General features: G+C 39.4%; 2 protein-coding genes across 4 annotated transcripts in view; one reads left to right on the top strand and one right to left on the bottom strand.

Annotated features, from left to right (window-relative positions):
* Nrg1 (neuregulin 1) overlaps positions 1-17,002 on the bottom strand; it is a 1,027,681-nt gene that overhangs the window by 527,495 nt on the left and 483,184 nt on the right. The window lies entirely within an intron of this gene.
* Positions 6,139-17,002, top strand: part of LOC102030396 — a 194,497-nt gene continuing 183,633 nt past the window's right edge. Inside the window, 4 exon segments of the mRNA XM_013521485.1 lie at positions 6,139-6,340; positions 7,639-7,956; positions 7,959-8,085; positions 8,087-8,257. Of these exon segments, the coding sequence (XP_013376939.1) occupies positions 6,139-6,340; positions 7,639-7,956; positions 7,959-8,085; positions 8,087-8,257 (818 nt within the window).

The raw sequence follows: 17,002 nt of genomic DNA, 5'->3' as shown, positions 1-17,002 counted from the left end.
ACAGGAAGCATCTGTATTTTTAACTGGCAGAGCAAGTGAAATTTGATGTGACTTCAACATTTTTCACTGCCTTGTATTAACAGATGGCTAGAATTCAAAAGTGCTTTGCATAAAAAAAATGGATGGAAACTGGGAAGAGGGCCTTGTGCAGGAAGGAAAGGGAGAGAGGGAGAGACAGAAGGAAAGAAGGAGAGAAGGAAGGGTGGAGAAGTAAAGGAGGGAAGAAGAGAGCATGCATGAGGGAAGTGAAGGTAGGTTGGGAAGGAAAAGAAGAAGGCAGGAAGAATGAGTGCCTCAGGCTCTGCTGGCACATCACCAGGAGAAGGGATAGGACAAGGGAGAGGAGAAAGAAAGGAGGGGACAGGAGGGGAGGAAGGAGCAGAGAGGATGCCAGAGTCACACCGTCCTTCCTCAGCTTGACCTAGAGGCAGGGCACTCAGTTCTGAGCTTGCTGATCTACTTGGAAATCTTTATTCTTGCAGGGATCACTGCTTCGGCACTCTAATTTAGACACTTCCTGTCCTCAATAAAGAGATGAGGTAGCCAAGAGAGAACTTGAAAAGAGTTTCAGATGAAGAGTTTCCCTGAAGAACTTACTGCGGTCTTCTTGAAAGCATGTGTGCAGTAGGACTTGTTCTCAGTGCCTGGCTTGAAGCGTGTCATTTCTATTATGTTGCCTAGGAGGGAAGCTGGACAGCCAGAGTGATTATTTGATCCCTAGAACTAAGTTGTTACTGAATCTTCTGCCAGCTTTCCCGATCACCAATGGTGTTTCTGGTTCTTGCACTTAGACTTCTTACATCCAACAAAAAACACTATTACTTGTTTCTTTCCTAGTATACTCATACATTCTGACATTTTCTGGCCTTAAGATTTTCTGGGATGGCAGTAATGCAGGGAAACATAGACCTAAGCAAGCAATGAGATAATTTTAGGGCGTTCCTGGTTGCCTTATACTTAACATGTACCTTCTTTGCAAACCAAAAATCACCGTAGATTATGAGTGGCAATATTAATGGGTAGGTATGGCAGCAGAACCTAACTTTTCCCTCATTTTCTTTCTCACCAGCAGAGTTTGGTCGATATTTTGCCTTCTTTCTTCCTTTAATTGGCCCTTCTCTTAATCACTGAATCAGTGTAGGGCAGATCACAATGACGAGACTGTCAATAGTGAAAAGAGACTTAAAGTATAAATCATATGTATGTTGTGAGAGTGTTTCTTTTTTTACTTTTTCCACTCATTGTGCATTGGTTATCCAGATTAATGGGTTTATTTTGGCAGATCATCCATGCACATCGCATGCTTTAATCACTTTCACCCCACCTCTGCCACCCCCTTCCCCTGCCTTCTCCCATAGTTTCAATTTTTGGGGTGGAGAGTTTCATGTGCATAATATATTTTGCTCATATCCATTCCCCCGTGGCCCACCTTTGCAGCCTTCCCACTCTTATTGTTCCCTCTTTCTCTACTTAATGGAGTTGGCTGTGACCTGCTCAGACTCCTCCCCCTCCTCCCTCCCACGCCTGGTGCATCTCTTTCACCTGCACCTCTGATCCACTCTGACGGAATTTCCAAAACGCACGGCCCTGCTTTAGGCATACCTAAGACACTTGTGCACTCAGCAGCAGCTTTTCACTGCTCTGTCTCCCTTTCCCCACCGAACCTAAAAGGGAAGAGAGAGAAAGTACCAGAGCCTGCTGCACACTTCATTGGTTGACCACTGTTGCTAACAGACGTAGCCATGTATTCTGGAAAGTAGAAAAGGAGTTTTTGTCTAGTGGAAAATGAAGGAGAGCCATGGTTTAAGAGGAATGAGTTGAGACATTGATCAACGGCAGGGTAGGCCTTGCGGGGACTGACGTGAAAAGGTGATGGCCTTGGGTATGTATTCAAATGCCAGGGGCTTTGGGGAGTGGTGGTCATCCCTGCTTGTCACCTCTCCTGCCCAACCCTCCAAGAAATAAAAAGTCCCTTACCCCACCATAGATTCTACTGCATTGGTGAATTTTTTAAATTAGGAGAACTCTGTGACTCTCACTCTTAGCTGTATGGGAAATGAAGAATCCCCTTTTCTGTTAAGCACTTGAGGAGAATACAGTATACCATGTCCCAAAGGATTATTATTATTTATGGCTGTTAGTATCCTCTGCCTTTGAGTGGGCTCCTGGGCCCTTATGATAGATTAGATGGATTGATAGATAGATGTCGTATCAGGCAGAGTTGTTTAGATGGTATGTTTGTAGCTTTTATCCAATTTTAAAACTATTTTTGGTTTGAAAATAGATTAGCAAATTTGCCTCACAGATTAATTAGTATATTTCCTGTGGAGCACCTGTGGTTTTAACTAGTTGAACATTCTTTGATACAATTGTTTCTGGACTCCAAACAACTCATTTAGAATCAATTTGTGACACGTAATATCTTCTCATAAATTGCAGACTGGCAGGAAATGGTTCTGTATAAACTGATGTTGGGATTACAGCAAAGGAGTTTGCTATTTAAGAAAAGTTATAAACTGGGCCTGGTGGTGCATGCCTATAATCCCAGCCCTTGGGAGGCTGAGGTAGAGTTGAAGGTCTCAGCCAGCCTAGCTCCACAGTGAGTTCAAGGCCAGCCTGCCCTACACAGTGAGACCCTGTCTCAAAAAAGAAAAAAAGAAAGAAAGAGAAAAAGAAAAAGCCATGTTTCAAGGAATTATTTCAGAATCATTGGTCATTCCTTACATTATCTGAGTTATGAATGTGAATTAGACATCCTCAAACTACAATATTTATATATGAATAAAATTCAGATTTTGAATAGTTTCTTGACATGTTTTAGATGCATAAATTTTTGTTCAAAATAAAAGTTAAAGTCTAAAGATGCGATAAAGCCATCAAATTTTCTTCACATAGAAATACCACAGGCATTCATTCACTACAGCTTACAAGTCCCATCACTAAAATGAACGACCTCTCTATAAAGATCTTGACTTTGGGAGTACAGCGTTGCCTTTTTACTTCTACCTAGCCATGTTTATATCTATTGGAAAATCTAAAAATCAATTCCACAGTTAACCTTGTTAAGGTACAAGAAAATTATGCAGACATAATTGCAGGTCCTGCTGGATACAAAACAAACAGTTATATTATAAACAATCAGTCTTATTTTTCAATTTTGCTTCATTTAGCCTAACTCACGGGTAAGGCCTTTACGGACTGGAGTAGGAATTTCCATCTCAGTCCTTTGTTAAATGATTCCATTTTCCTCACTGGAAATGCTGCAGAGAGGTTGATGGATATATAGGGGCTTCACCGATCGTAGCTAAAATCCTTTTCAACACCCAAACTCTACAAGCCCCACCTAACGGCTCTAGACCTCACAGGTAGAATACTCAAGTTTGAGCCCCACAGGAAAAGTTTCACCATATACCTGCGCCTGTGCTTCCAGCTCATCACATCTCTTGCCGGATCCCCTAACCAAGATTTCTGGTTCCAGCTGCTTCATCTGGCTTTCTCCCTCTTATTCCTTGCTTACGTCTCCAGCAAGTATTAGACACTGAGCTTTCTGATCTTCATGGATTTTTCTTTCCACCATTCATGTTCTCGCTGGAAGTCATTCTTTCCAGGATCTCAACCCACAGGACTCTGGCACTTCCCTCTGCCCAAATGCAAGCTCAGATCTAGACTTTGACTGGCAGATTTCTGAGCTAACAGCCTTGTTACCTGGAAGGGTTTTTTTTGTTGTTGTTGTTGTTTTTTTTTGCTGTTGTTCTTTTTTTGCTATGGTTTGAATTTTTTTGTCCAAATGAAACCGTGAGTCTTTGCTTCTCTGTTCTGTGAAGGAAGCAAAGTGCTCAGGATTTCTTCTGCTTCCTTTGGCCTTTCTCTAATACCTTTCCCAGGATGTCCATCGCATTAACCTCCACACGTGTGAAAAAATAATCCCAATCTTTCATTCTCAGTAATCTCCCTGGACTGTGAATATTTTATCCTTGCTGTAAGGGGGTTCTATGCATTTTTTTATCCAGATCTACTCTTAAATCTGTAGCATGTCTTGGTTCTTGCTAATATACATTTGGTACATATAAATATCCTCTATCAATTACTGCTCTTCCTAAGGAATTCCTAATTTATTTCCATTTCCTTTATTTCTGGACTCAAGTCAGTTTACAGCTGAAAAAAATAACAAAGGTAACATAATGCACCCCATCTTCTATGCTGATAAGAATCAGACAGTTCACAAAGAGGTATTCTGAAAATACTCTAAAAATTTATAACTTGCTTTTTGACAACCATTAAATAATTTTCAGAGTAAGTTCCAACAAGCCAAACATGGGAATGCAATACTTCTTTACATATACCTTCTCTTTCACTTGAACATGTGCTGAATCTGAAGGTTTATGTCCTTTAAGGCCTCAAAGGCACCGAGATACTCCTGAGCCTGGGAGCGAGGTATCTTAATCCATTTGTACTGCTGTAACAGTATCTCAGACAGGGTAATTGACACATGATATAAATTTATTTCTTTCTGCTCTAGAGGCTGAGGAGTCCAAGATCAAGGCACCAGCAGATTCAATAGCCGATAAAGATTCACTCTCTGCTCCATAGATGACTCCTTTTACTCTGGCCTTCCACGGAAAGAAGGTGGAAGAGAAAAACATTAGGGTGCTCCTTTCAACCTCTTTTATGAGTACTTATCAACTCATGAGCGCAGAGCCCTCATGACTTAGTGACTTCCCAACAACCCCATGTCTTAGTACTATCATTTATTAGCAGGTTCCAACATAGGAATTCTTGAGGAACACATATATTCAGACCGCAGCATCAGAGTTCTTTTCCCCTCTGCCACGCACACTCTCAGGGAGAGTTGTTCTCTAATTAAAATGTGCATTCTACACTGAATTATAAAATTCAGTCTAAAAGGTTCACTCTAGAAGGTTTTCAGTCTTTTGTTCTTTTCCTTTGTGTACATAAAAATGAGTAAAGATGTTATTTTAAATGCTATGCTGCATTGGTAGCTCTGCGTTATTTTCATTTGTAAGACTGTCTTTTAAGACATATTTGACATGAGGAAGCCTTCTTATAAGCAAATAGATATGGTAATAAAGCATTTTAATAAATTCAATCAATACATAGATGACATATTTTTTAAAAATTCAAGCGCTAGCTTATGCTGCCAAGAAAACCAGCTTTAGTAGATGAAAGAATTTTAAAGCTCAATTGTGTATTGATCAGTCCTTTTACTTGGTATTCTCCTTGTATTTTATGTTTGCAAAGAGCTTCTAACTGTTCATCATGTTTCTGTATGTTAACCCAGGTAGATGAAATACAGAACAAAAACTATTTTCTAAATTGTGACTGTGAAACACAGGGAAGGACTCTTTCTCCTATAATCTATTGCAACTGACTGAAGAAAACTGTTTGAATGTATTTTACACAGATAATTATATGAAGTTCTTGGTACATAGTGGTCATTTTATTCTTTCTCCCTTTTCTCTACAATCAAAACAATCAACTAATATCCACTGATTATCTTCTATACTATAAAGTATAGCAATATAAACCAATGCTATAACACTAAGGACTTTATAAACTACTCTTCATTCTTATACATGAATGCATATCCATTAATACTATACAAAAACTTCAAGCCAGGCTGGAGATGTAGGTCAGTCATAGAAAGTCTGTCTCCATCTCCAGCATGGCAGACAGACAGGGACAGGGAGAGAGATAGGGATACTGATAGGGCTATGGCTATGGCTAGGGTTAGGGCTAGGGCTAGGGCTAGGGACAAGGGGAATGGGGATAGGGACAGGGACAGGGACAGGGAAAGGGATAGGGATAGGGATAGGGATAAACAGATAGATAAATATAGAGATAGGGAGAAGGAAAAGGATGAGGAGGAGGAAGAAGAGGAAAGAGAGGGAAAAGAGGAGGGTGAGGAAGAGGAAGAGAAGGAAAAGAAGAGGAAGAGAAAGAGGAGCAGGAGGAGGATGACTATGACTAGATGAGGAGCAGAAAGTGGATGGAGGAGGGAAATGGGGGTAGGGAAGTGAAGGGAAGGGGAGGGGAGAGGAGAGAAAGGAAAGAGACTGACTCCAGGGCAATTTGTACTAAATGACCTGTGTGGCATCTGTTCAGCATCTGTTCAGCACTATGGCTATTGAGAATGGGAGGGCATGCCTACAGGTTGAAGTGATCAGGGTGGTTGCACAATCCAGCTGTGGAAGAGAAAAGCGGTCTAAACCAGCAGACATGCAGGAGCAAGGCCAGACACCTGACTTCACATGCTTTATTCAAAAGACAGAGACGTCTGCAAGGAAGATAGAAAAGAAATTTCAAGTAGAAGAAACTGTCAGTACTTATTAGAACCTTGGAAACTGAGCACAAAATCGGTGATACTGTCTTAAGAAAAGTATAGTCTGTACTTCTTAAAGGCTTAGCCTCACCACATATGAATTTTGGAGGACATATACATTCAGACTAAAACACCAGGGTTCTTTCCCTCTGTGCTATGCTTGTTCTCAAGAGGAGATGTTCTCAAACCTACTCACTGCATGGAGGTGCTGAAATATCACATGAAGCCCTATCAATATGTCCAATAATGTTCATCACATATAATTTTTAAATGTCTCTTTTCCAATTAATTATGTCATGTATCACCCTAGAAGGCCTTTAACCTTTTTTTTGTATCTCTTATAAAAGTATATACAATGCTTTTGCAAAGTAAATAAACATAGTGTGATTAAAATTCTCTTTTTCAACAACTAGGAAAAATTGGATTATTTCCAGTTTGATGATGAGGATATAGAAGCTCATGATGTTCCCTGACTATATCCACATAACTAGTGCACTTAACTCTGTGAACATGTTTTCGGCCCCCCAGTATATATCTTCTCAAAGGTTTTCCTCTTAATTACTATGCAACAGCCCATTGCCTCTGACTAGGAGCTGGATCAGTTCTCAGCTCTTCAATAGCTCTAAAAACTGGGGCAAATTACTTAATAAATGCCAGTCTGAGTCTGCTTACTTATGACTGCAATTTCCAACTGAAAATTATAACTTACTTCCTGGAGATCTGGGAAGATTTGATGAAACAGTGTCTACACATTGCCTAAACTCAGGGAATACTGAATGGACCCCAAATGTTAGTTTCTTTTTTATTTTTCAAATCATCCATGTCTAATATTTAAATAAATATCTACTACCAACAGTGATCACAGCAGTCATTTATTCTTTCCAACCATGGGTACTAACAATATTTTAGTTTTCTTGAATATTCCCATTAAAAAACAACAGATGGTGAAAATTTAAAAAGGTTAAATAACATATGATATCACAAGAAAATTCAGTTTTCCTCATTGGCACCAGGTGTGCTTTACTTATAGTGTTTAAGCATCATTGTCCAAAAAGCCAAAAAGTAAAGCAAGAAATCTAAACTCTTCATAGATACTGTGTCTTACATCTCAGCCCTCCGCCTGAAGCTTAGGATGAAGTAATGTAGGCAAGCAGGGACCCCTCTAACAAAGTGCCAAGTGGGATGATGTTGCTTAAGGAACAGCCCTGAAGGTTTTGTCAGTCAAAACCTTTTCATTTTTTCTGGGCCTTTGTACTGAAGTTCTATCAAGAAATTTGTCTGTCCTTGTTGTCCTCCAGTGGATGCCATCTTGCTTTCATCTGCCTCCTCCTTAAGACCAAAGATCAGGCCTTTCATTAAGTTGCTGAGTTCTAATGGAGAGAAATTTGAGGTTGATGTAGGATTTTCCAGCCAGTCTGCTACTATCAAGACCCTGCTGCCATGCTTGGGAATGGACAGTGAAGACAATGATGACCCAGTTCCTCTACCAAAGGGTCAATCAGGGAGAACTCAGCCCAAGGATAGCCCTCCTCCCTCTGAGAATGATGAGAACAAAGAAAAGTAGACAGAAGATACCCCTATTTGGGACCAGAAATTCCTAAGAGTTAAAGAAAGAACTCTTTTGAACTTATTCTGACTGCAAATGACTTAGACATCAAAGGTTTGCTTGATGTTACCTGCAAGTCTATTACCAGTATGATCAAGGGGAAAACTCCTGAGGAAATTCTCAAGAGCTTCAATATAAAAATATTTTACCAAAGAGGAGGAAGCCCAGAGACACAAAAAGAGCCAGTGTGTGAGGAGAAATGAAATGCCATCCCAAACACTTACCATTGCATGGACTGTGGAAAATTCTAGTTACACTTGTTCTGTGTATCATTGTCAATATGGAACAAACACAGACAAAGGCAACAGCAAGTAAGTTACATTTGCATAACATTTGTCCTCATTGTACGTGTAGTTTGAGTACCAATCCCACACATACGTCTGAGGTTTTTTTTTTTTTTAACCTGCTGGGACATTTCTTTTTTCCTTACTCTGAATAAAACTGAAGTGCAGGTTCTCTATAGGAAATGGGAAGCTGGGCTTTTTCTCTTTATGTAAAGTTATTTCTGCCTTGGTTATTGCCTGGTTAACTTTAGTGAGTATTTACAGCTGGCATCCCAAGTAGAATAACTTATAAAAATATTTAGGAAATGGAATTGACACGTTATATTCATGAGTTACAAACTGGAAAACAGATACTCGAAGTAAATGTTCATCATGAGGTTAGTAGGATGTTTTTCAGCCTCTAGAGTCAAGCAGTACCACTGGCATTGATTAGCCTCTATGCAGCAGGGCTCCCCTAGCTGGACCTAAGGTCTTACATTTTATTGTTATTTTCAACTTCTGATACATTGCCTTAAGGGGCAATTATAACCCAGTTTCTGGGACTTTGGCAGAAATGTAACTAGACAATTTGTTAGCTTTTCAATTAAAAAGCACACTTAATTGTATTTTTTCAACTTTTTCTGAGTGCATAATTGCAGTACATAATTGCATTCCTCGTGGGGAGCTGGTGACCATAGATAATGCACTGCAATTCCTTTTTCATGCTCTTCCAGTGACCTCCCTCCATCGCTTGGCCCCCTTCCCTTTTACAAAGGTCTATCTCCCTATTTCCCAGTACATAGCTTTTATTTTATTTATTTTATGTTTCTCATGTAAGAGAGATCACGAGATATTTAAGCTTATGTGTCTGATTTACTTCACTTAAAATTGTTGTCTCAAGGTACAGCCATTTTCCTACAAAGGACTCAAGTTTACTCTTTTCATGGCAAAGTAGTACTCCTTTGTGTATAAATGCCACATTTTCTTTATCTCATCTGTTAATGGATATACAAGCCACTTCCAAGATTAGCTATTATGAGTTATGCTGCCATAAACAGGAGTATGCATATACCACTGTAACATAACATCTTTAACTCTTTCAGGAAGATACCTAGAAGGAAAATACCTCGGTTGAATGGAATTTCTATCTTTGGTTTTTTGAGTAATCTCCATACTGACTTGTATAATGGCTGTACTAGTTTATATTCCCACCAACAATGTAGAAGGGTTCCAGTTTTCCAGCAGCCTCACCAGCATTTGCTATTATTTGATTTCTTAATGGGAGCCATTCTTCCTGGAATATGATGGAATCTCAGTGTTGTTTTAATTTGTATTTGTCTAATGGACAGTGATGTTGAACATTAAAAATCATGTTTAATCTTAAAATAGAAATTTATTATTTGAGTGAAAATACTACATATCTGAAATTCTTTTCAAAAAAATCCATATTGTGATTACCAGTGCATGGAACCCACGGGCACTCCAGAGTAATTGAGCAATTTGGACACCTTTGGAGCACTGAAGAAAGCAAGTTCCGATGGGACATATTAGTTTGGCATGGTAAGAGACAGGCACAGAGAGGTGAGGTGGAAGAGTCCATCTCAGAGAAACTCCACTTGTCTCACAATACAGCACTCAGCCCACCAAGCACTATGGAATGTTCAACACAGCTCAGTCACTTCACAGAATGAGATTCAGACCTTGCATAAATGGGGTGGAATGCGTGCTGATCACCAGTTCTGTTCCTTCCTGACATCCTCCTCCCAAACAGGGCCACGCCCCTCAATTACACATTTAATTATCACTAAGGAGAAAAATGCATCCAGGCATAAGCGCCAGGGCTCATTTCCCAGAGCCTGCTATGGACACGTTCTAAAGGAAGCAGCAGTGGTGGAGTTGGCTGCACTGCAGGGCTTAGGAGACCACGGCTCTCCTCGCCTTGGAGGCCAATCTATCTGGCTGGCCCACCCACTACGTTCCTGTCCAAATGTTTGCCAGGAAAGGAAGGAGGGATCTGGAGGCAAATTATACAGGGATGGAAGGAAATTAAGATTTACTACTTTTCATTTTATATCACATGTGCTGTTAGGCATGCAATTCTTAAATTCTCATGATAATCTCTCAATTTCCTTTTCTTCCCCTTTTTTGCTCTTTCTTTGTCACACATTTTTATATATTTTTTTCAAATGGCTTTTCAGAGAAATTAAATTTCTATGCAACATAAAAGCTTACTTCATTCAATAGGTGGAGTTGAAGTAACAAATGACACCTTTCTCAGTAAACAAATATATGGTAAGATTAAAAATAACAACAGAAAACCTATATAAAAATGGTTTCCACCAAATCATAAAACATAAACATACTTTCATAAATACCTTGATAATGATCCCAAATAATTAGTTTAAGAAAAGGTCAAGTTTCTAATTAATTAAAGGTTTTGAATATTTTGTGACAATTTTCTTCAGGAAAATATTTCTAATAAGTATAGCATTGCAGACAGTAAATGTAGCATAAACAAGGCAGCTGGCTTTTTTTTTTTTTTTTTTTTTTCAGTTCTAGGGATTGAATGCACAGTCTTTGCACTAAGCCTAGTCCCTTGCCTTTTAAAAAAATTTACTAAATTGCTCAGCTGGTCATGAACCTGCAATCTTCTTCCTTCAACCTATCAGAGAGCCAAAATTTTCAGCAATGTCCCACCACATGTGGCCAGCAATTGATTATGGGCATGGGTATTGTTGGTTTACTGTTCTCGTATTGAACATCATTTTCATGTACATAAAGAGGATCCAGTAGACTGTATATGGTGGTTGACATACCCTGGAAATTATGGGTCTGATTGATCCTCATGGAAGCACTTTTGTCAAGAAATATATTTTCCCTGGAGGGAAGAGGAAGCAACAAAACTACTCAGTAGGAAGTTATGGTCAAGTTCTAATTCAAAAACACATTGCGATCTTTCACAAGATGTATCATGAAGATACCCACTTAAAGAAACCACTCACACTGAGTTACTGAGATTCCCTGTCCTAGCTGAATATGCAAATATTCTAGTAAACAACATTCTGGTTAGTTCCAACTTTGCATCTTGGTCCAGAGGCACTGAACAAAGAGATTTCCTGTTTGCTCACTCATTCTTGATATACAACTAAAATCCTTAGCTGCTCAAGCTCCATCGAAGGCATCGTTTTAGTGTCTTAACTGTTCCTCTCTGCCTAGTCCAATGTGAGATTTACATTAACCCTTTGTTGCCATGTAGTAGATGCCAAAAAGATTGTAGTCACTAAGACTACACTTGGTCTTATGCTTGTGCTTTTCCAAATGTGTCCAAAGAATAGGAGGCTACACTCCAACTTTCTAAAATCTGCAGAAAATTAGTGGAATTTTAGGAGACACAGAGAATCAGAAAACATACCAATTCTGTGTCTGTTTCAATCCATCCGATCTTGATTAAGGTACATGAATGCAAAAGCACGAGGCACAAATGGGGAGGTAGGTTCTCATGATGGCTAGTATTCATTCAAGTTCTAAACTCAGGTGACTCCCTTTAGTATTCTTGTAGAGCAGACTCAGCATAGCATCTTTGTAAGAATTAGAAAAAGCCGTATCTTCTGGGGTGGACACAATTTCAAGCCTGGAACTAGTTCTTAAGTGGAGTACAGGCTGATTTCAGGACTTGGATGGGCATTCTACAGCAAGGTCATTAATGCTAACCAGCAGGCACTATAACAAAGGTCATAGATTCTGGACTGAGTACTGGATTTGGGGAACAAAAGCTGAGATTGAAGATTAAGTAGAAAGCCAGGCACTGTGGCACAGAAATGTAATCCCAGCTACTTGGGAGGCTGAGACAGGAGGATCACAAGGGCAAGTACAGCCTGGGCACCTTAGTGAGACCCTATCTCAAAATAAAAAAAGTGAAATGGGCTTGGGATATAGCTTAATGGTAGGGTGCATGCCTAGTATGTCAGGAGGCCCTGGGTCCAATCCCAAGTACTGAAAAAAAAGCTGGACTTGTGTTAATATGCCATTATAGGAAATATAATCCTTAAATATTTATGTGCATGTCTATCTTATTTTGGGGGAAAAACAATTAAGTACCTAAGGATAGTATTTATCCAAGTAGGGGAAAGAAAGTTAAAAGTAGACATTCAGCAGATTCTTATTCAAGTACTCCACAAAACAACAAAGTAATCTGCTTCTCTTTGACTTTTTTTACGGTTTTCCTGAATTCTCTCCTTGAACCTTTCTGGGTTAATCACTAGATATAACAACAAAGAAGAGGGAAGGAATGACTAAGGATTCAGTTTTATTTGGTTACATCGAAACCTTTAGTTTTTCTACCTGGTTGGCCAAGCCGGACGTGTCTATGAAGACGAAGACATCTCGCAAAGGCTGTGAAAACCCAGATGAATATAGGATCTTGGCAGCCTTGCCTTGCTACCTCTTAGGTGCCAACAGAAAATGAAATAATAAAAATCAAGGACAACAGGATGCATACTTTTCTCTCAAACTTCAAATTCTATTTCAAGAAAGAAACAAACCTACACATATGTATGCACCAAAACTCAGCAATAAACCTTAGAAACTAGAACTGGGAAGCAGAAAAAGTCAACACAGGATACAGCAGAGGTCCAAAGATATGTTGTAATTATTACACTATTTTCGGTTGTGCGCATGAAACCACTTACAGTGTTTAAGTTTGCATCTGGGGGAAATCATTCCAGCTTGGCATTCTTAGGTAAAGTAAAACCCAGACCAAAATTCAAATTAAAGGAACAGCAGAATCTTAAGGATGGTTTTAGCCTTCAGAGTCCATGAAGGAAATTCCTGCATATATTTCTTGGCAGCTGTCTGTCCCGAGTGACAGGTACAACACCTGTCAGGCAAGACAGGCAGCCTCGTAAGGGGTAACGAATCTTCATCTGATGGGAATCCAGGCAAACCTCTGGCTGGATGCTGGATGATGAAAGCATTTCTGCCCAGTGCTACGCTCAGACATGCAGGTCTCCCCAAACACACACACACACACACACACCCCTCCATTAATATACACATTGTATGCAGCTGCTCATCACATTTAGACATTTCACTAGTAGCGACCACTGTCTGTGACCTCTGTGACTAAAAAGACTTCTCTGGCCCTAGCTATCTCTCCTCCCTCCCTCCTTCCCCTTCTTCCTTCTCTCCCTGCTTGCCCTCCAGATGCCTCTGTGGATTAGGGCCACCCCAGCTCCATTGCCTTGAGCCTGTTACAGCTGTCTTCTTCATACAGGAGGCTCCAACCAGTATCAGCATTTCCCACTGCTTTTCCCACCTCAGTTCACAGAGCAGATCATGGCCTTACGGGAGGGAAACTGACACTAAACAGAAACATGCACAAATGGCAAACAGCTTAAGGGAGCCTAGCATGGCAAGATGGGAAGTCACGGTGCAATGAAGTCTACGCTGATCAGCCAATGCAGCAATTCTCCACAAATTTCATCACTTCTGAAAATCTGTAAACGAGCAGCAATCCTGATAGCTCCTGTGGGTGTGTGTGTGTGTGTGTGCGTTTGCACGTGCATGCGTGTGTGCGTGTGTGTTTATTTTCACTGAGTATGACCTGTTGACTTTTGAAAGCAGAAAAGGTAGCTGTCAGATGGAATGCTGGTAGAGTGCAAACTTGCACTTCATCACCTTGTTCCTGAGTTGACCCCAAAGATGTCCCCTGAGAAACATATTTGTCCAGTATTACTCCATATCATGAAAACTTATTTTGATACAGTAGAGTTGCTGAGATTCTGTTATGTACTAGGCTCATTGTGAACAGAGTGAAATAGCAGTGAACCGGGCAAATATAGTCTAGTAGAGCTCACAGTCAGGTGAGGCTCAGTCTGATGAAGAACAGCCATTGCTTATCTACTTGCATTACTCTCACGGTAAGTGTAAGCGATTTAAACACAGAGCCAACCAGTACCTAAAGACTAGCAGTTGTAATGGACTGAATTTTTCATATATGATATGCTCTACTTTTAGTCCAAAAATCAGTGATATTAGCATTTATGCAACTCCTTCTGAAGGCAAAGAAATATATCTGCCCATTAAAAATCCATAGCAAGGTGTCCTGTAGACATAGGCCATCTGTTCTGTGATCTGCCAGCTCAGAGGAAGTAGCAGGCACATCTCATGGCCTCCATTGTCCCAAAGCTGCCATCTGACCTCTGAAAGTCTGCATATCATACATACTGGTAATGTACCTCTGTCTGGGGCTGTAATGGTAGGACACAGGAAGTAACATGATTGCATTGCATATTTTGTCTTAATACTTTGCTGTCTTGAGCCCAAGACTGACATGGATATACCTTTAAACATCTGATCCATAGTCTAGTATACATCATTTTCATTATATATTTTACAAAGTGTATGCCTGATATAATTCTGTATTTGTATTTATATGCTAGCATTCTTTTTAATTTTTTTTTGTCAGAAATCAAATGTTCTTATTGTGTTCCTGGTCTAATAAGTGACTTTAAGTACAAAGAAATGAACAGTATTTAAAAATGTGGCATTGTTCTTTCGCTCTGTGCTCTAGTCCTGCGTGTAACAGAGACAATTGCTAAGTGGTCTCAATAGGATTTGAGCCTCTGGACCTTTTTTGACTTGCGAGGCAGATTTTTTCTCTACCAGAAACTGGCAATTCTCAGCCAGGAAAGAAAATTATCCCTGCTAAACATATGTTTAGAAACTCAATGCTGATAGCATGGGCTTATTTGTGGTCTTTGAAGGTCAAGGACACACGAGCAGAGGAAAGATCGGGCCAAATATTGATTTTCCAGAGGAATGTTCTGTTGTTCTCTTCAGGAAGATGATGTAGGTTAGCAAGTGTAAGAATTAACCTAGCCATGTTATTAACCCTCACACCCACAGGGACAGCTAACTACCTTTATACCTCATGGTGGGAAATCATAAAGTAGGACAGGTCTACTACGAACTATGGCCACTGTCCTCTGGCCATGGCCACTAGGGCATTCGACATCTAAGTCGCGCTGTCAAACAACCCCACTCCCATGGATCCATTGCTCCATTGGTTCTAAAACACCACGGTCGGGCAGAATGAGACTCCTGGGGCTTGAGAGTAGGGAAGCTCTAAGTCTCTTTACATTAAATTTTGTTTCACACAGTGCAAACAGACACCTAATAGCTGGTTTGATCCTCTGCCCAGGAAACTGATGAAGGAGGATAGCCACTTTCAGGGATGGTAACAGAGTCCAAAGGCGTCATGCAGAGGTGGAGATTACTGGTGAAACCCCAGCAGTGGGAGCTTCCCAGAACAGATTTTCAGCACTGGGAAAATTAAGCAGGGAAGCTAAGTAGCCATCCTTTATTGTCAAACTGGAGAAGCAATGAGTCGTATTAGCCAGGATTATAAAAGTTTCTTATTTTTTATTGTTGCAGCACGCCTTATATTGAGCAAGATTTTGACCCCAGGCTCAATGGAGCAAATGAAATGTTTATGCTAATCCTTAGCTAGAGGAGGCAGCCCTTTTATATCTGGAAAATAGCACATCTGTTGATACAGGCCGGGAGATGATTCCACTAAAAGGTACTATTGAAAAATACTTCTCTGGCCAATTTTTTTTTTTTTTTTTTTTTCAGAAACAAAAGAAAGAGGAGAAATGTGGGTTATATCCTTAAAGGTGCTAAGAATTCTTAACAGTATATTAACTGTCAGCATTTTCTATAATGGATGCTAATAATGCCAGAGGGGCAACTCTGTATTGAGCCAAAAAATCTCGGTTAAGTACAATGATTGCTTTATCAGCCCTTGGCAGCTTGCTACCACCTGGATTACATTCCTTGATCCTGTTCTGGGACGGGCTATTGGCCTCAATTTCTTTATTTACCAATAAATCCACTACTGTATTTTTTTTAAAACTTTGTTGGTCTTTCTTTATTAAATCTACTCAAAAATTGATACTATGGTGAAAATTCTTTTTATTTTTCATTTATTACATGTTGTAACTGAGTATAACTGACAAAATAATATGGTATACAATAACCTCTTTCTGAGATACATATACATTGTGAAACAATGACTATAATCAAGGTAATAGATAAATCCATCTCCTCACATATATAAAGTAATTCTTCGTTTTCTCCATTTTGAAATATTTTACAATTTTACAAGTCAAAAAATTCTTAAATGAAAAGAAAACTGCCAGCTCCTTACTCCCACAGAAATTAAAATAGTTAAGTAAACATAACTCTAAATGATTTCTAAAATTTCTAAAAAAAATTGGCAGTGCCATATATACTGTTTTGTAATCCACTTCTTTACTTAATGGAATGCAATGGACATCTTCCACTTCAATAAATTGTCAACATCATCATCTCTTAATGATATATAGTAATTAGTATTTTTTCATCTTCCTTATTATCCCCCTAATAACCCCTCCCCACCCTATTCCCTTTCTCTTGTATAATAATAACGTCCCTTCTACTTTTATGTCATTCTTTTTTAGATTCCACATATTAGTGGAAACATAGATACCTATATTTCTGAATCTGGCTTATTTTGCTTAACAGAATTATCCACAGTTCCATCTATTTTCCTCCAAATGATGTAAGTTTGTTCTTTATGACTGAATGCTCCATTGTGTGTGTGAGAACAAACTTAGATTATATGTATAAGTAAATATATGTACATATACATTACATTATATATATATATTTTTTTTCTTTATTCCTCTGTTGTTAATGGGAACCTAGTCTGGCTCCACATCTTGGCTACTGTGAATTGTGTTAAAATAAATA

Source organism: Chinchilla lanigera, unplaced genomic scaffold, assembly GCF_000276665.1.
Source record: "Chinchilla lanigera isolate Chin_1 unplaced genomic scaffold, ChiLan1.0 scaffold00062, whole genome shotgun sequence".
NCBI lineage: Eukaryota > Metazoa > Chordata > Mammalia > Rodentia > Chinchillidae > Chinchilla > Chinchilla lanigera.
The sequence above is the reverse complement of the archived record's forward strand: the minus strand, read 5'-3'. Positions and strand labels throughout refer to the sequence as shown.